Consider the following 20,272-nt stretch of genomic DNA (forward strand, 5'->3'; position numbering starts at 1 on the left):
AGGCTGGGCTTGAACTTATGATCTTCCTCCCTCAGCCTCCCAGAGTGCTGGAATTACAGGCATGTGCCACTGTGCCTGGCTAATGCATTTTTTTTCTGTACACACTAATACAACATACATTATTGCCTAGAATAGGGCTGCTGGGATCACTTTGTACATGGGCTTTTTTTCCCAGTGCTGGTTATGTGTGAATCCAAGACCTTGCATATGCTATGCACATTAGCTTTTAAAAATGCTAGAAGTCCTGAAAAAATACCTGGTAAAAATGAGTCAGTTCTTAACTGCTAATGAGGACTCAAAAATAGAGCAAAGATTTTGCAGTGATAAAGCCTGAAACCAGACCCCAAAATGATATTATAACCTGAAGATGGTATCAGCACAGAGTTGGACATAAGATCATTGGCCTGGGCTCCAGCCTAGCTATGCCATGCTTTGCATGTGTCTTTGGGCAAGTCGTTGAGCACATCTGGACTTGTCTCCCAACCGGCTAAGCAAGGGGACTGGTGGGCCAGGGGATCTCTGACGACCCCTCTGTCCCCTGCCATGTTTGATTCCATCTGCCTCTCTTGATGGTGTTACCCCCACCCCCACCCCCTGTTCCCGGCTGTCTTAGTCACTTTCTTGTCACTGAGACACAATACCTGACACCCACGACTTAAAGGAGGAGAGGTTTGTTTGGCTCACATTTCCATTATGGTTGGCTGGCTCCAAGGCAGAAATGGCATGGCAGAGGGGCTTGGTGGAGGAGAGCTGCTCACAGCATGGCAGTCAGGAAGCAGAGAGAAGGGAGGAGCCAGAGAGGGAGATAAACCCTTCCAGGTCACACTCCAGTGACCTGTCCTTCCAACCAAACCCTGCTTCCCAACAGCAGGTCAGCCACAGCGCCCCCATGAGTCAATCACCTTCCAAAAGCCCTGCCTATGAGCCCAGAAGGACTCCGAGGGACATTCTCCATCCAAATCTGAACAACTGTTGTCCCAAACTTGACTGGACTCTCTTTCTCTTATGGTGCCCAGCTAGTTTAGGTCAGTCAAATGGAGAGGGAGAGGAGAGAAAGGGAAGAGAAGACCAAAAAGGGAAAGAGCAGGCAGCGCTGGGCACTGCACAGGAAGACGAGGGGCAGGTACAGAGCTGAGTGACACCCTGGGACAGGCACACTCTCCTCTCACACTCGCACATTCTGTGTCACCGTCACTGCGAATGGGAGATGCCACCTCTCAGGTCTTCCGCTTGACTGGCTACTCTGAGTCATCCATTTATTTGCCAACTGACGTTGCTGATCACCGATCCCATTACCCCTGGACTGAAGGCAAACTCCCCACCTTAATTTTAACTATTGGCCAATATTTACTGAAGGATTACAGGGAACCAAGCACTACACTAAATGTTTACATGAATTATCTCTAATCTTAATTTTCTAGGGAAGTCTCAGTCAGCATAGCCATTTTGTAGGTGAGGAAATAGAGGCTTTATGAGGTCTTTTACCATGGGTTAGAGCTGCTCCTGGGCCCCAGGCAGCACGAGTATCTTTGACCACCACACCATTAACCCTCAGATCTACAGACTCTTCTCAGCCATTCCATTTGTGACTGGTCAACCTACACACATACACACACACACACACACACACACACACACACACACGCACGCACAGGTATCCTATCTGATCCTTAAGTCAAACCAAGTCCTCGAAGAGAACTCCAGTTGTCTTCTTCCAGGCTCCTTTTGGAACCTCTGGGCCTCACACTTTGGATCTGGGCTTCTTATTTATGCCTAACACAGAGCCCACTACTAAGGAGTATTCCATAAATACGTGTCAAGCACCTAAACACATACCCCGAGAAAGCACCCTGGAAGTGTGAGAGAGATGAGGCAAACTAGACAGACGTACACACTTCATAGAGGAAACTGGCTGAAGGGCCCCAGCTTGCCAAGGACATGTCCCAGGCCTTTGCTCTGGAGTGAACAGCTCGGGGAAGACTGCTGAAGTATCTGTAAGGAGCAATTCCGTTTCCAGTGACTCCTGTCCAAGCAGCACAAATACATCCAGGGCTGGTATGAGGAGATCAGGGCTGAGGGCGCAGCAGGGCACCCTGGGCCCAATAGGAAGGGGAGTAGAGCTTTTAAGGAGCCCCTACTGCCTGCCAGCCAGGGTGCTGCATTTTCATGGGTGCCTGTGCACATAAAAAAGGGGTTACCAGCCCGTTTGGCTCCCCCATTGTCCCCTGCCCTCTGGCTCAGGACCCTCCAGGGTTTGCTCTGCTCTAAGGGCTTCGTGTTGTTCTTACCCTCCCGGGGGCCATTCCCCATCCTAATGCTGTTGTAATCCCCCTCCACAAAGCAGAAGGGGCAATGAAAACTTCAAGTTGGGTGATCCTGGGTTCAAGTAGCTTCCCTCTAAACACCTAAGGATGGTTTCAGCCACTTCAATTCTATAAGTACATGTTGTGTATTGACTCTCACTAATAACCAACAGGGAGCAGAAAGGGAAAGTACAAAAACCCAGAGGACATCATGGAACCCAGAAACCCCTTGGACTTCAATATATCAGAGTTTTTCAGAAATGAACTCAGCTTCTGCACTGGTTTGAGTCAGCACAGTTAGGAGTTCACATTATCTGAGTCTTTGCTCTGTTCATGGAAGACCTCCCAGGATGGACAGGGTGGAAAATGGTTTTTTTTCTCCAAAATTCAAAATCCATAACAGAAACACCAAAGAGGGTCATCTGAACAGAGATGCTCTCTCTATAGAGTTGTCTGTAATGTTATCTCAATTAAATTGGAATGCCAAAATAAACTTCTGAGACAGCGCTTGTACAACATAGCACTGTCCTGCTCCCATTTAGCTATGGGTGACCTTTGGCCCCCCAAGCCTGGCACCCCCACCCCGACCCCATGCCCCCGCCTACCTGTTGGGCCGCCTCGTGGAAGAGCTCCCGCGCCGAAGCCCCCTGGGCCATCCTCCCGGAGACAGTGTCCGGTGCCTGGACAGGGAGACCCCTCTGGAAGGTAAACGCCGCCCTTGGTTAGGGAGGCCCTCCTTCCCTCGCTCATGGTCCCTCCTTGCTTTCCCTCCTCGGAACACCTCCCTGGGTCCTGTGTCAGCCAGACTGCTCACGCCCTGTTGTCCTGAAGCCGCAGCCACCACAGGCTCACGTTCCCTCGTCCCTTCAGTGCGCGGGGGTCACAGATTTCACTCCTTCCCGTCCTCGTGTGCCTCGGGGACACGGTCCAGGGCAAGGCTGCCAGGGGCCTCCTTGAGCTCAGCCGGCGCTGAGGGCGCGCAGACTGGGCCCCGAGTAGTGTGGGAGGGGAGACAGGCAGCAGGGTGAAGTGGGGGACGCGGGGACCCGGTGGGCTGCGATGGGTGGCAAGGGTGCGGGTGTCGGTCCTGCGGAACCCCGACCCTCGTCCCGCCGACCCGCGCCCCTCACCTGCTCCGGACCGCGAGCTCCTGGACCGGCCCACCCCGTCCCCGCCCCGCCACGTGGCTGACACAGGCTCGGCCTCCGTGCAGGCCCACAGTGGGGTGCGGTCTCCCTCCCGTGCCGCCCGAAGGCCTGGCCTGCGGGTGCGGGGCGCGCAGACCTCGAGAACTGCAACCGCGCGGCGGCGGCTGAGGTTGGGGGTGCGGTCCGCCACCGTTTGCCGCTGCCGCGGAACCCCCGTAACGTCGCCAGCCTGGCCTGGGAACGCTGGGGCGGAGCCGCCCCTGAGGGAGGACAGACCCGTCTGGATCGGAGTCTGAGACCCTGCGCCCCGGGTCCCAAGGTGCCCCGGGCTGCCGGGCCAGGTGACCCTTGAGTCACGGGCGCGGAACTTCTGGACAATGCCCCGGACACACGGAGGTGCACGGCGGAGGCTGCCCCCGCCGCCTTCAGCAAAAACCAGAACCACTGTCCTAGGGGTGAAGTAAGGTTGCCAGGGCTTCTTCAGGTGGGGAAAAGCCAAATGAACACAGACAGGTGACATGATCTCCATCTCACCGGGCAGCTTTCTAACCCTTAAATAACTTGTGAGGCTTCCACTTGGGCTTCTGAGGAACGGGAGGGAGGCTGGGAGTGCTTCGCACGCCCACAGCCCTTTGTATGGAATCCCTAAATATAGAGGTTATTCTTTTAAAAACAAAAGAGAAGGCAAAGCCCCGGAACTGACAGAGCCCTAAGCTCTGCTCTGCTCCAGCAAAGCTCTATGTGCGTGTGCGTGTGCGTGTGCGTGTGTGTGTGAAGGTATATTACATACACATTTGACATTTTAACTGCTTTAGAGTGTGCAATTCTGCAGCATCAGCCACATTCACAATGTTGTGCAACCATGCCATTCTCTTTCCAAAATATTTCCATCACCCCAAACAGAAATTCTGTACTCACTAGCAATAACTCCTCACTCCCTCATCCTGTCCATGGTGACATTTAACCTGCTGTCTCTGACTTCGCATATTTTGAATATTTCATAAAAGTGGGATCATACAATGTGTCCCTTTGTGCCTGACTGTTGTTTAGCACAATGGCCTCGGGGTTCATCTGTGTGGTAGTGTAATTCAGAACCTCATTCCCTGCAAAGAGGTCTTCAGCCATCTCTGCAAGAGGCAAGAACCCCAGGAAAAATTACAGATTAGCCATCAGTGAGCAAAAGGTGGAAGGATAAGTGGAGAGGATGACATATTGGAATCTACAATGTATCCCTATATGTATCCGTGTGGCCAGAATGTATCCATATGGCCTTTCTTACTTGCTTTTAGGTCATACGTGGCACTTCCCCCCCCCCTCCCCTTAAGCTGGTTGGTTCCTTGTTTGCTGTCACTTTCTCATGAGTCTCCCCCAAAAGTTCAATGTGAACTGTGAAGGATCCACATTTAATTCCATCTCAGCCTGAGATAAAAACATTAGAAAAGGAAATCCATGCCTCTTTATATCTACCTGCTTCCTGGCCCTCATCATTTTCTAAATAAATGAGACGATTCCTTCAAGGTTTATAAGCACCTTCTAAACCTTAGTACAAATGTATCCATCTCCTTCATGTTAAGGCTAAATAGAAAAACTCATTTTTTTGTTATCTGCAAAGAAAAATGTGTGTGCTGCTTAATGTAGATTTATTTTATAACAATGATACTAACTTTAAGAAACCTCTACACTTGTGTTAAAAAATAGTATTGGGCTGGGGATTTAGCTCAGTGGTCCCATCGCCTGCCTCGAAAGCACAAGGTCCTGAGTTCGATCCCCAGTACCAAAAAAAAAAAAAAATAGTATCTTGCATATCCTCAGAACAAAACATTTTTATCTGCAAGATACTGCCCTACATGACCTACTAGAAAGATATTCTTTGCATCATCAATTTCTAATGGTTGAAGAAAATAAGAACAACCTAAAAATCTATCAACGGAACACTAATTAATGTTATGGTATAGCCAGATGCAGATAACTGGCACCAGAAAGGACTAGGTGGTTCTCTTTGTACTAATACGGAACTCTGTTCACATACTATTGAATAAAAGAGCAAGTTGCAGAATAATGCCTATGCTATGTTTTTCATGTATTTACAAATGTGTAAGACGTATATAGAAAAGTACATGTTAATATGTTAGTAGTGCTTCTCTCTAGAAACTAGAATTGACATAGTAAAGTGGAAGAAGAAATCCACTCTGGTGTATCTATTTTTGATTTTTATTGATTTTTTTCTTACAATGAACACATATTGCTTTAGAATCTGAGGGAAAATGAGTAAGAAAATTACAAAGAAAAATAATATAGATCAGGTTGTATTTTCAAAGATAGCTACACTGATACGTTCAATCCTACATTCTCTTCCTACAGTATGGAGTTGGGATTCCCCCAAAAGGGATGGGATAGGGCCTGGGCTGGAGCTCAGTGGTGCCTTGCCTGCCTGGCAAGCACAAGGTCCTGAGTTTGAACCCCGGTACCAGAAGAAAAAAAAAGGAATGGGGTCTGTATTCACTCTCATTGAGCCTGAGTTGACCTTTGTAAGTGCCTACTGGGAATGGAAAGAATAACAGCGTTTGGCTTCATATCCAAGGCACAAAGGCGGCAGGGCGTCCCTTCATCTTCGTCACTTTTCGCATACGGACTCTTGGGATTCAGCCGCCATCTTACGGGGAAGCCCGGGCCACGAAAGAAGCCACACGTGGGTGTTCCCGACAGTAGCCAGCATCACGGCCAGACACGAGTGACGCATGAGATGATCCCGGCCCCTGCAGAGCTCCCAGACATGGCCACCTGTCCTTACAGGACTCTGACTGAATTCCTGACACAAAGAAACGATACGTTGCTTTAAGCCACTAAGTTTTGGGGTAACCTGTTATGCAGCTATAGATAACAAATGCGTAACACAACCAAACAAGGTAAAAATGTTTTGCTTTCTTTTAAAGTATTCTTATTCAATGTCTAAATGGCCTGTACCTTCAGCCCAGCTGTGTAAAAGATGTTATGAAATTCCCCTTTCTATTTTTTTTCCTATTCAGTAACAGTTCATGCCCAAGTTGATGCCTATAATAGTGCAGCTTTGCTCTGCAGGTGTTACCTGATCCAGCTGTGGACAAGTGCCCCGGCCTCCTCTCTGCCAGTGTATGGTGCTGAGTGAGAATCGCCTTCTGTGTGAAGGCTGGAGAAGAAACCATGTCTTGAAATCATTTGTCAGAAAACCTGGAGAGGGACCAGAGCTGGGGCACAGTCAAGCAGAGTGGAAACATGGATGCAGATTGAAAACATCAAATAACGATGTAAATGTGCACGTACATAAACATGTCTTCCAGCCCAGAATCCAGAACCCGAGTCCGAGAGCCCCAGACAGGGTTTGTTTGTGTCCTTTTTGCTGTGCTTCACAATCACCTAGGGCTGCTTTTAGCCCTGGAGATTTTGGCCTCATATTTCATTGGTCTGGAGTGGGGCCTGGGCACCAGCATTTCCCTTTAATCAGTCCAGTGCTTCTAAAGTGCAGTCAGTATCGAGAATTACGGGATTTCTAGCCCAATAGTCCCCTCGCACACACACCTCCAAAACACCTGAGAACTAGAAAACATCTTGTTGGCAGTGGTGTCTTCTTCTGGTTGCAATTTTTTATTTTATTTTATTGGTACATTTTAGGTATACAATATAATGACATTCATCATTGGAAATTTACACCTTTACATAGTCTCTCTTGGTTCTTATTTTTCCCTCTTCCCCTGCCCTCCCTTCAACCCCTCCATCCCTCCCTATTTACAAAGACTTTGTTTCCATTTTTTCATTTTCTCATATTAATTCCATTCCCTTCTTTAACTTCCTCTACCCCTCCCACTTCCACTTCCCCTTTGCTGCTTTTCTTCCTATTTCACATGATCTATTATGACTTTTAGTCCTTATTTACACTTTCAGTTTCTCACACTAAAGAAACTATTCAGTATTTATACATGTGTGTCCTGTTTATTTCACTTAAGAGTATCACTTCAATGTGCATGCATTTATAAATGTCTCTAATTTCTCATTTTTATGGCTGAGTAGTACTCCATTTTATTTAAAAAAAACACATTTTCTTGATCCAGTCTCCAGGTGATGGGCAATTGGGCTACTTCCAAGTTTTAGCTATTACAAATTGTGCTGCTTTGAACATGGGTGCACATATATCACTGTGGTATGATTCTTTTAATTCTTTGGGGAAGATCCCCAGAAGTGAAATAGTGGGGTCAAATGGGACTTCCAGTCCTAGTTCTTTGAGGTATCTCCATACTGATTTCCACAGTGGTTGTGCCAGTCTACACTCCCACCAGCAGTGGAGCAGGGTTCCTCTTTCCCCTCAGCCCCACCAGCATTTCTTATTGGTTGATTTCATGATAGCAGCCATTCGTTCTGGAGTGAGGTGGAATCTCAGCGTTGTTTTCATTTGCATCTCATGAATGACCAGTGATGTTGAACATTTTTTCATATGTTTATTTGCTATTTCTATTTTCTTCTTTGTCTGAGAAATGTCTATTCATTTCAGATGCCCATTTTTGGATTGGGTCTTTTAATTTGGGAGGTCTGATTTTTTTAAAGTTCTTTATAGATTCTAGATAGTAGACCTTTGTCTGAGGAACAGCAGGTGAAAATTTTTTCTCACATTGTGTGTTGTCTCTTCACACTGCTGGTGGTTTCTCTTGCTGTGCAGAAGCTTTTTAATAAGAAGAGATCCCACTTGTTGATTGTTTGCACTAGTTCATGGGCAACTGAGGTTTTGTTCATAAAATCTTTTCCAACACCAGTGTCTTCAAGAGTTCTACCTAACCTCTGTTCCAGCCAGTTCAGCATTTCTATTTTAATATTTAAATCTTTAATCCATTTTGATTTTAGTTTAGTGCATGGTGAGAAAGTTTTAATCTTTGGCAAGCTGAAGCCCAGTTTTTCCAGCACCATTTATTAAAGAGGCTATCTTTCCTCCAGTGAGGGTGTTTGGCTCCTTTGTCAAAGATGAGGTGGCTGAGTGTGTCTGGAGCTGTTTCTGCATCTTCTAATCTGTTCCACTGGTCCCCAGATCTGTGTCTTTGCCAGTACCATGCTGTTTTTATCACAGTAGCTTTGTAATATAGTTTCAAGTTGGGGGTTGTGATACCCCCTGCCATGTCTCTGTTACCTAGCATTGCTTTTGCTATTCTGGGTCTTCTTGTTCCAAATGAATTTTTGGACTGTTTTCTCAAGGTCCATAAAGTATGCTGCTGGGATTTCAATTGGGATTGCATTGAATCTATATAGCAGTTTTGGAAGTATGGCCATTTTCACTATGTTGATCCTTCCTATCCAGGAGCAGGGGATGTCTGTCCATTTTCTGATATCATCTTTAATCTCTCTTTTCAGAGTGCTGTAGTTTTCAGAGAACAGGTCTTTGATTTCTTTTGTTAGGTTGATTCCTAGGAATTTCAGTTTTTTGGATGCTATTGTGAAGGAATTGTTTGCCCTATTTCTCTCTCAGTGAGTCTGTTGTTCATGTAGAGGAAAGCTATTGATTTTTTTGTGTGTTGGCCTTGTATGCAGCTACTCCACTGAATTTGGTTATTAAATCTAGAAGACATTTGCTGGAGTTCTTGGGGTCTTCTATATAGACTACTATGTCACCTGCAAATAATGACAATTTGACTTCTTCATTTCCTATCTGTATTCCTTTTATTTCTTTCTCTTCTCTAATTGCCACGGCTAATGTTTCCAAAACTATATTCAACAAGAGTGGTGATAGTGGACATCCTTGTCTTGTTCCTGATTTGAGTGCGAAGGATTTCAGTTTTTGACCATTTAGTATGATATTTGCTGTTGGTTTTTCATAAATGGCTTTTATCAGATTTAGGTAGAGACTATCTATTCCAGTTTTTTGTAGAGTTTTTATCATAAATGCATGTTGGCTTTTGTCAAATACTTTTTCTGCATCTATTGAGATGATCATGTGGTTTTTGTCCTTGGCTCTATTGATATACTGTATTACATTGATTGATTTGTGTATGTTGAACCATCCCTGCATCCCTGGGATGAATCCCACTTGGCCAGGGTGTATGATCTTCTTGATGATCTTCTGCATTCTATTTGCCAGTATCTTATTAAGGATTTTTGCATCAATGTTCATTAGTGAGATTGGCCTATAGTTCTCCTTTTTGGTTGGGTCTTTCTCTGCTTTGGGGATCAAGGTGATGCTTACTTCCAGGAATGAATTCGGGGGTATTGCTTCCCTTTCCATTTCATTGAAGAGTTTAAACAGTAGTGGCAGTAGTTCCTCTCTAAATGTCTTGTAGAATTCAGCAGTGAAGCCATCAGAGCCCAGGGTTTTCTTAGTTGATAAGTTTTTAATTACATTTTCAATTTCACTGATTGATATTAGGTTGTTCAGAATATTTAGGTCTTCTTCGTTCAACTTTAGTAATTCATACGTATCTAGAAATCTGTCCATTTCTTCTATGTTTTTCATCTTATTGGCGTATAGGTTCTCAAAGTAGGTATTGATGATCCTCTGGATTTCTGTAGGTCCGTTGTAATTTCGCCCTTTTCATTCCTAATTGCATGGATTTGAGTCTTTTCTTTCCTTTTTCTGATAAGGTTAGCTAAGGGTTTGTCAATTTTGTTGATTCTTTCGAAGAACCAACTCTTGGCTTCATTGATTTTTTTTGTATTGTTTTCTTAGTCTCCATTGCATTGATTTCTGCCCTGATCTTTAAAATTTCCTCCTTTCTATGGGCTTTGGGTTTGTCCTGCTCTTCTTTTTCTAGAAGCTTGAGGTTCAGCATCAGGTTGTTTAATTGGGCTTGCTCTGTTTTCCTAACCTGAGTATTCACTGGTATGAATTTCCCTCATAAGACTTTCATTGTGTCCCATAGATTCCGATATGTTGTATTTTCATTGCCATTTAATTGAAGGAACTGTCTGATTTCTTCTTTAATTTCCTCTGTGACGCATTGGTTATTCAGAAGTGTGTTGTTCAATTTCCATGTGTTTTTGAAATTTTTGTGGGTTCTTTTGCAATTGATCTCCAATTTCATTGGACTATGGTCTGATAATATACTGATAATATATGTCAATTCCTTTGCACTTACTTAAACATGTTCTATGAGCGAGTATGTAGTCTACTTTGGAGAATGACCCGTGTGCAGCTGAAAAGAATGTGTATTCTGATTTTGTGGGGTGGAAGACTCTGTAAACATCTGTTAAGTTCATTTGTCAAGAGTTTGATTGAGTTCTGGTATTTCATTACTTATTTTTTGTCTAGGTGATCTATTTGTGACAGTGGTGTATTGAGGTCCAAAACACCTGAGAGCTAGAAAACATCTTGTTGGCAATGATGTCTTCCTCTGGTTGCAACTTTTAATGGCAAGGAGGGGAGTGATGTCTGTCCCTGAGAGATGACAAATATTTAGTTTGTCACTGTTCTGTCCCTCCTGGGAGTACACCTGTTTTAAAAATCATAGGAATTCTGCACACACTCAGAAAACTTTGCTGGCCTTCAGTCTGGTTCAATTCAGCCTTTTAATACAAGGGAAAAGATAAAGCTGAAAGAGGTCTTGCTTCCTAAAAGTTGGCCTGCACTCCAAGAACCCCAGGCTCAAAGACGAAAGACTCTGGGAAGGGCTGCTGGGGCATGGCTGGGGTGGAAGTGGGGACTCGGGAAGGGCAAGCTCCTGGGTCCCAGAGAAGCCAAGGTGGGCCCCTCAAGAGGCTGGAATGGGCTTTTGCTCCCCTGGGGAGGGCCGAGTGGAGACGGAGGAGCCACTGCATCCTGCTATCAGGTTCCCAGCTCCTGCAGAGCGGGTTTCTCCTCCAGGATCTGAGCTCTTTGTTGACTCTGGGAGTTTGCCCTGTGACGAGGGAAAAGTCATTTGCCCTGTGTCAGCCTCCTGGCATCTGTCACAGCCCAGGGCCTGTGGGAGCATGAGACCACATGAGATGCAGAGAGGAGAGGAAGAAGCAGAGTGCAGTCTGCCTTGTGACAACAGTGGCAGCTATTCCGGACCCAGAGGCATTCAGTATTTACTTAAGTGGCATGTATGGAAGCCCCAGGGCCAGACCTTCAAGAGTGCAGACAAGAGCAGACAGGAGTTTGAGTGAGGGTGCTCTCTTTCACTATGACCTTGCCTGAGGTTTGCCAAGCCTACCTGGTAGAGTTGTTACACATATTCTAGAAACCCCCAAGGATTGAAATCCAGTTCAGCTACCTGCTGCTTTCAGAACTCACTCTATTTCTTCACATTTTGAAAATCCATAGCCAATGTCTGTCCTACTACTGTTATCTACAGTGCCTCTCACTCCAAACTCCCAGCACTGCTTCTTCCGTGGGATCTGCAGGCTAAGCGTGGTCAACAGTGAGAATAGGGGGCTGAGAGGCTTCCTGGGTAGCAGACTGCCACGCAGGGCCAAGTGAGGAGCCTCTGGGAAGCTTCTGAAGGGCCCTCACTTGCTTGGTATCTGTATCTTACAAAGCAACAAGAGTGGGAGTGCAGAAAGATGCAAGACCCCAGGTGAGGTAAAGGGAGGGAAGGTCCCAAAGGGTTAGAGAAACATTCATGAGCCTGGTCCGTCCTACCACCACCCATGAGCTGACCATCTGATTGATCAGATCACAGAATATTTATTAGTGAACCAAATCCAGCAGCTAGCAAGGTCATTTCCCATCCATAGACCTCCCATCTGGACCTTTTTGGTTCTTTCTTTCATTGTTCCTATGCAGCAGGGGTGGGAAAGGGCTGGGGCCCAATGGCTCACTGACAGAATCCCAGTCTATCCTACTCTGTGTCCACTTTATTGTCAGATAGTCTGAGAGGCTAGTCAGCCCTAGGGTGCCAAGGAGAAGGAACTGGGTCTAACCTTCCGTCCTCTGCCCCTTTCTACACACAGATTTCAGAAACAGGCCCAGCACATAAGAAGGTACTCGCTTTCCACTAACTTGGATCCTTATGTCTCCTTTGGGAACCTTGTTTAGATGCTTGTGGGAAGTGCAGCTCTGGATGAGCATGGAATTCCTGCATTTCCACTTGACCATGGCATCATCTTACTGTCCCTGATCTCCAGCATCATCTCTAGCCCTCCACACGGCACTGGCAGCTCCTCCTTTACTTCCTCACCGTTCATTCACTTACACACACACCTGCTTATGTGCAAGACAGCTTGGTGCTCAGTGAACAGTGCGTCCAGGAAGTTTACAGACTAATCCAGGGTTGCCACAATCTTCTGCAAACGAGTAATCTAGTTTCAAATTTTCCTGAAGTATTAATACTAAAAAAATACTTAAGTAACCCTAATTTTAAGAGAATCAGGCAGGGCATTCTATTTCAGTCAACTGTTTCTGTTTGGTATACACCCATGACAGCACAGATATACTGTTAAAGAAGACGGAAACAAAGGAGCTAGCAAAGAAGGGAGAACAATGGTCAAAGAATAAATGTAGGATTAAAAAAAAAAAAGTTAAAGAGTAGACCCACCTGCTCCACACACATGTGCATCCCTTCCTCCTGCCCGGGAAAGCTGGTTGCTCCATTTTAATCTCACTGTCTATGACTTTGCTTTTGCCTCATAGGCCTCCAGATTCCTGCTCAGGATTAACCAACAGCTTAGGGGTGAGAAACTGGGGACTTTCACCCCAATATATTCTCTTACTTCCATCTCACTAGTTATTGCTTGCCATTGAATCCAGACAGGTTATCTCCTATCTTCAATCTTTTGAAAGGCAATACAGGTTGAATATCCCTTATCCAAAATGCTTGGGGCCAGAAGTATTTCAGATTTGGGGATATTTACATATGATGAGATACTGTGGAAATGGGACTCAAGTCTAAATATGAAATGCAGTAGTTTCATATGCACGTGGTCTGCAGACAACTATACAGTTGGTATGCCTGTATTTTGTCCTGTGTGAAATTTCCCACTTTTGGTGACATGGTAGCGCTCAAAAAGTTGTCATTTTGGTGCACTTTGGGTTGTGGATTAGAGATGCTCAACAGGTCTGCAAATCAGGTATGTGTTCACATGAAACAAGGCTCCCTAACTTGTCCAACTCTGCTCTTTCTAGCTTTTGTCAGTTTTAAATCTGTACTAGGAAATGCTCATTGCTTTATTGTTTACAATTTTTACCTCAAATGACTTGGCATTCACAGCAGCTTGGATAGGTTTTCATCATTTTGAAGATATAAAAAATTGAGGTTCCAAAAGGGTGACCTGAACAGGGTTAAACAAATCAAGGCAAAGGCTGGGGATTTAGCTCAGTGGCACCGTGCCTGCCTAGCAAGTGCAAGGTCTTGAGTTCGATCCCCAGTACCAGAAAAAAAAGAACAACAACAACAACAACAACAAAACAGATCAAGGCAGACCTGCAACTTAAAAGCCCCTTGACTCTAAGCAACCCTGCTCATTTCCTCAGGTAGCCTGTGAAGGATCCACTGTCTCACAGTCATGCTCAACAGGATGAACCCATAGATGTCCTGTGTAGTGCTGGTTACATTGCTTGGAAATACTTTCTGAACAATACAGTACCTGTGTTTTGTGTACTTCACTAGACTGCATAGCCCATACCCCAGCCCATGCTTTTGAGTACCAGTTTTTGCTGTCCAACATCGAGGACCAGCTCAGTAAAACACACACAGCTGCTCTCACCAACTTGTCTTCTGTGAGGTCCTGAGTTGTTCTGCATATTTATCCTATTGTGTTCTGGCCATCAGTTTTAACCCTCATACTGTCATCGACAGAAGTTGTTTTAAGTGATGGTGCTGGAGTGCCCATAAACAAAGGAAAACTATCAGAGTGGAGGTTTAAAAGCTAAGTTTTACAGTGGCCCAAAGTAGGAAATAGAAGAGTGCTATAAATATAACTGTAGACTGGGAAGACTACAAACAGTAGTGTGACTTCAAGGGATTCTGTATTAACACCTTTCCACAAAGACTGCTAGGATGGCTAACTAGGCCTTGGTTCAGAAAGCTCCCCTACTTCCTGGAAAGCCTCTTCTAGCACCCACTTCTAATGCCCCATGGGAGTCCAGACGACCCTGTTACATTTGTACCTCAGGTTTGTGAATCTCTATAGGCATTAATCTCCCATTCCTATGAGAAGTCAGTTCCATCACAACAGTCTATTGCTTCATTCCCACAGTTCAGGCTTGAAGCCTATTCAAAAACATTCTGTATTTCCATTGTATTTGGTCTGTATATATTTTCTAATCTCTGGAATCAATTTGTTGAAATTTTATTTTCTAAAGACTACCTTAAAATGAGAGTAACTGTACTTACCCATTTGTTGAGGAATAAGTTGTAAATTATAAATTAGCCCACCGCCCAACACATCTTATGACACCCACCATTTGCTTTAATAATCTGCAGTATTTGTGATTGATACCACTATCAAAACTTGTCATTTCTATCTAGCACAATGCCTTTACTAAGTAGATCAGTGCTGAATGCATGCAGGGTCAAAGCTTACGCCCCAGCAAGTGAAGATGCACATCAACAGAAAACACAAGTGTTACCATGGAGTTTGCACTTCTTTGACCCCTTTCTTATTTTTCTTTTTTGTCCCCAGTACTATGGACTGAACTCAGGACCTTTGCACTGAGCTACATCGCCAGCCCGTTTGAGAATTTTTAAAGTCTCGGTACAGGGATAAGTTGCCCAGGGTAGGCGTGGACTTGTGATCTTCTTGCCTCAGCCTCCCATTGCACCCAGCTTCCCTTCCTCACTTGGACAGGAGAGCATAGTTTCAGAAGCTTAAGAATAGGGAGTTAGGGAAAACTATGAAGGTTGCAACTTTAAAAAATCATCTGTAGAAGTGGGTAAATATGCAAAGGCTCAAATGTTTTCTATTTTACAATTCAAGACCATTTAAAAGCTTTAGCCAGTCATTTGAAAATGCCATTCGCATTTACAATATCACATTTCTCACCCCCACTCTTAAACATATGCACATAAATCTGCAATTATGGGTAGAGGTTTTTACTCTAAATGACCTTTTTATTTGGAAATGACAAAAAAAGCTAATTTGAGACCCTCATTTTGGCTTTAGTTCACTTAAAACTTTTCACTTCCATTGATTCTTTATTCATCATATGGACATAATTTAATGTCTTACCAGGCTCACCATAAGGGGTTAAATTTGAACACCTACCACACTGAAAATTTAAAATTTTACCGAAACATATCATCAGAAAAATCTTCATATTCATTTTGTGCATGATGAATTGTCAAGTAAGACTCGGTGACAACATATTAATTCAAGTGACTTCAATTTTATTTTTTTTATATCATCTTCAGAGGCAGGGAGAAGTGTCATGTAGAGTGTATCTCCCCACCCATTTGAATCAGTCAGGAACTGGGATGGAGGAAATAAGCTAGTAGACTGTCAGTAGCATCACCACGTACATTTGGTTACGGCGTTGCCATGCTAAGAAACCTGGGCCCGAGGACTGATCCCCGCAAGGGCCAGTTAGTTTAATTTTCCATGGACCCAGGCTGGACTGTTGGCTACAGACAGCTTTCTCACAATGCGTCTTGTCACAAGATAAGGTACTGGCAGAGTGGTAGATGGATGAAACAAAGCTACCTACACTAATGAAAGGGGAAAAAAAATCCCATGTACACTATTGCCAGTGCATTGATAAAATCTTATCTATAAAGAAAAAATACATATATTCTTATTTTCATGTTTAAAAATATTTCCAGCCTAAATATTCCATGACAGTAACACTTGACTCTTGCATTTTAGAACTGTCTAATAAATAATATTCCACACAAAGCTACAATAAAGGCCCTGATAATTATTACTCAATTTGTGTAACTGCTAACTCCATACAGACATCCTATTTTCTTATCTATGTACCACAATTTTTGCATATTTACCATTAGTTATTTGGCTCAAAGTATTATGAAAAATTCATCTAGAAAATTATTTGTAAAACTGATTTCTGTATTTTATTTTTCAAACAGCCAGTGTCCACATTTAAAATGCAGAATTTGCAAATATAAGTTAGTCTAATAATTCAATTTAAAATAAAGCAAAACAATTTCCTTTAGTATCACAATACATAAAATGGTATTATAAACTTCAAATGGCAAAGTTAACTAAGGACAATAGTGCCAAAAGTCGTGAAACTCATCAAACTTCTTAGAGAACAGGTCGGCTTTGAAAACACCTCTATATTCCACGACTGTGATGACACAAGTGTTTGTTGTATTATAAAGGCTCAGCAATTCAATCATGCCAATAATATGGGGTCAAGCAAAAATTATTTTTACAATGACAATAAAAATGTATTTAAACAAACAAAAAATCCTCCCACTTATTTAAAAACAATTCTACATGGAGGGCAAAATATATCCGAATACACTGATTTACTAAATTTCAACTGTCAGGCTATTGATTTAAAAGTTTGTATTTAAAAAATCACAAATCTCTTAACAGTGAAAATTTCAACGTGATATATCATTGCAAAGCACTTTTCACCTGAGTAGATTTTGAAATTTAGTGCTATCTTTCTGGGGAAGGAAGGGAAGTGAAGACCCAGTTTGTGTCCAATACTGGGTTTACAGCTGATTCCTCTACTTTACTCTATGGAATTGCTGACACAATCTGCTGTGACCTTCCCAGGACACACGGTGCCCTCTTTCCTCTCAACAATTTGCTCTGGCATTTTATGAATTCTCAGTATTCGTGAAGTATTTTCAGTTAGCTACCCATTCAAGCACAGCAACCCAATTCATTCAGTTCTATACAACAGTATCTATATTATGTACATATTTAATTATCAATAGGAAATAGAAAATAAAAATTTACAGTGATTGAGAAAGGGTCAAAAATGGGATAGGAAAAGTAATACTGTATAATCTGAACATCCTATTAGCCTACCAGTTTCAATGGCAGAGTTTTTCTTTTATTAGCTGAAATACAAAGAAGTCATAGGGGATCCCAAGAAAATAATACTATGTATCAGAAAATTCAACGTTCTCCATCATCAGGATTTCCATCACACATTTAATTTCTCCTGTACAATTTTTATAAACTTGTTTTTCTTTTCAAAATCATCTGATTTCCAGATTAAATTCAGCACTACACAGTATGCCCTTGAAGTAAAATGAGGTTACCTGCTTTATTTGGATACCAAGTTCCCTTCCAAACAGCATTAAAATAAAGACAAGTAAGACTACACAGATAAAATCCAGTATAATTCAAATCCAACAATGAAAAATTTCCCCCATATTTTTGCAAAATTCTTTCTACTGAAATGCTTTGCTACAATAATAAAAAGCATACATTACATATAAAAGATACCAGTGTACTAAAAAGTGACAGAAGTGGACTAGCAAATCCTTCAAAGCACATTATATAAATGACTAGCATTTTAAAAACATTTCTCCTATAAAATGTAAGTCATATACATTTATAAATTGGCGGTTTTATCTCTAAAGCAGTGATGTGTGTGTTCAAATAGCTGTTCTGTACAGTATATTACTCACTTCAAACTACAATTTTGTTTTTCTTTGTATTGAAGTTGAATAAACTCATCTGATCAGCTGAGAAATCAAGCTTGAAAAATAAGTATCTAAAAACCAAAGTAGAAAGTCTAGAATTATTGAAATGTAGCTATGAAATATGAAGAGAACTATCTATTTCACAATGGAGCTGAATTCACCTCAAAACTTACGGGCTTGAATCTAAAACAGAAACAAATATTAAAATCCAAAGCAAACCACAAAGTTAGGTAGCAGTACAGAAGCAGGAAAAAACCCACATCCCTTCCTTCAGTGTGATGGGCACTATGTGTGCGGTCTTCCTCCATCTTGCAGAAGAGTGGTAAGGCCATTCAATGCTTAGTGAGAGTGAGCGCAGATAAGCCAGATCTAGCCTGTCCCCCCTGCAGCGTCAATTATGCTGTGTAAACAGTGTTACGTTCCAACAGGAGGAACAATGGAATCTGCTTATAAAAACTGATTAAAGATAATCATTATTAAATGAAATAAGGATAATTAACAACTCTGAAATGTTTTTAGAACGTTCCTGATGCTACTTGTAAAGTTAGCACTGCTGTGTATTATTGCTTACAGTACAACATCATATGCCTTCTAACATAAAGCAGTACTGTGGTTTGTACATATTTACAGATTCTTAAAAACAAGCTGTAAAAACATTACATACTTTCAGACAATACAAATTAGCACAATGGTACTCACTTCAAAACAAATGGAATGCATAACAATAATAAACATCATAAAGGAAGACTCGCATGAAAGTCCTTGATTGTCAAGACACGTTTATATATAAACTCTAACTGTGCAGAATTAAAGATTCAATCATAGGTACATCCTTACTTGAACCATATTTACAGCATGGTATTGCATAAAAAAATAAAATAATGTTTACAGGGTTTTACTTTTTTATCCATTGGATTAAAGAAAGCAACAAACATAACAGGAAATGTTTGTCTGCTTTAGTTTGTTTCCTACCAAAGTTTAAGTGAAAAAGGAAACAGTTTTTATTTGCAGAATATAGCAAAAACAACTGGAAAATTATTTCCCTGAAATAAAGCAATTTGAAACGGAAAACCTTTAAGTTAAATTGCCCACTCAAAAATTTTCTTTGATTATAATAGTGCTTCTTCAAGTAAATAGACTGAAAAAAATGAGTGCTAGTTTAAAATGTTCTAAGAAATGTAGTACTACAGCACTGCCTACTTTTAAAGTTCCCTGGCTTATTTTTTTTTGAAACAGCCCTTTAGAAACCCAAATTAACAATATGAAAGAAGTGGCGAAAGATCTAACCTTGCTGGCACTTTGCAAGTGTCTCTCATCTGTGGAAATGAAAGCCTGCCCTGAGCACAAGGCCTTTTCTACCTCCCAAGAGATAAAATGACCTGATTGCTGGCATCCTAGCCAGAGCTAAAAAGATGGACTCCTACCTTATCAGGTAGCACATTTGCATGTAGATCCAAAAAATTTAGGAGCCACTCAAATATTTCAAACCAAATGAAATATATGTACAATAAGAATTTAAGTTAAAAACACTTTCAGAAGATGGTTAAGAGACACTACCTCATTTAATATGATGTTTCCAATCCTCAAACATGCAAGTAGGAACCTATGGGGAAAAGCACACTTCGCTTGCATTGATGGAAACTATACGGGCGTTAAGACTAGGTTTTTATAGAACAATTTGCTTACTAAGAGAAACAAGAAACATGGATTGCAAAGGATATCTCATATCCTTCATGTTTCAATCTAAAGCAGCATACAAGGCTACTTATTTTCTCTACTAATGCCCAGATAGAAATTAAACAACTCTCTGAACCAAAATGGGGAAACCCAAACTGTTGAGATGTTCATCATGTGATGATAATACAAGGTAAGTCTGGTAGGCATTTAGAATTTCACAGTAAGAGTGATGACTATATGTAAATGGTAAGTCAGTAAGTTATGCTGGCTAAGTATCAGTTATCTCAAAAATGCTCATAACCTGGTAGAAAAGTCTGCCATTGTGTAGATGTGAAGAAATGTGTTGAAGACAGGAACACAACACCTGAAATTCTGCTTCCATAACTACCATTTCCAAAGGCCTTTTTCCCTAAGCTTACCCAAACTGCTCAGCAATAACCATAGTATTAAACTGTGCTGGTGATGTTAAACAAAAAACTTTACATTGTACTAAGAACTGCATAAGTTCTTAATGGAACAAAATTTTTGATCAGGCTTTAAAAAAAATCAACTCAGGAAATATATGCCTACTCTCACCAAAGCACGTTGAGAAAAATACAAGTGCCTATCTAGGGTGAGCACGGTTCCATTTTTTAAAAATCTCACTTGA

The 20,272-nt window shown here is 42.3% G+C and overlaps 1 protein-coding gene across 7 annotated transcripts in view; it reads right to left on the reverse strand.

Annotated features, from left to right (window-relative positions):
- The window catches only part of Slc12a8 (solute carrier family 12 member 8), a 146,722-nt gene extending 142,348 nt beyond the window's left edge, over nt 1-4,374 (reverse strand). For 2 of the 7 annotated variants that reach the window (XM_087216285.1, XM_021259632.2), the window contains exon 1: nt 2,909-3,427. In XM_087216285.1, coding sequence (XP_087072411.1) covers nt 2,909-2,959 — 51 coding nt within the window. In that variant the 5' untranslated portion in view covers nt 2,960-3,427. The other 5 variants (XM_087216281.1, XM_087216270.1, XM_021259623.2 and 2 more) reach the window with 5 other exon arrangements.
- Nucleotides 4,375-20,272: the final 15,898 nt, after the last annotated feature.

Source organism: Heterocephalus glaber, unplaced genomic scaffold, assembly GCF_053883595.1.
Source record: "Heterocephalus glaber isolate CG9 unplaced genomic scaffold, H.glaber_assembly_v1.0 deba00000122, whole genome shotgun sequence".
NCBI lineage: Eukaryota > Metazoa > Chordata > Mammalia > Rodentia > Bathyergidae > Heterocephalus > Heterocephalus glaber.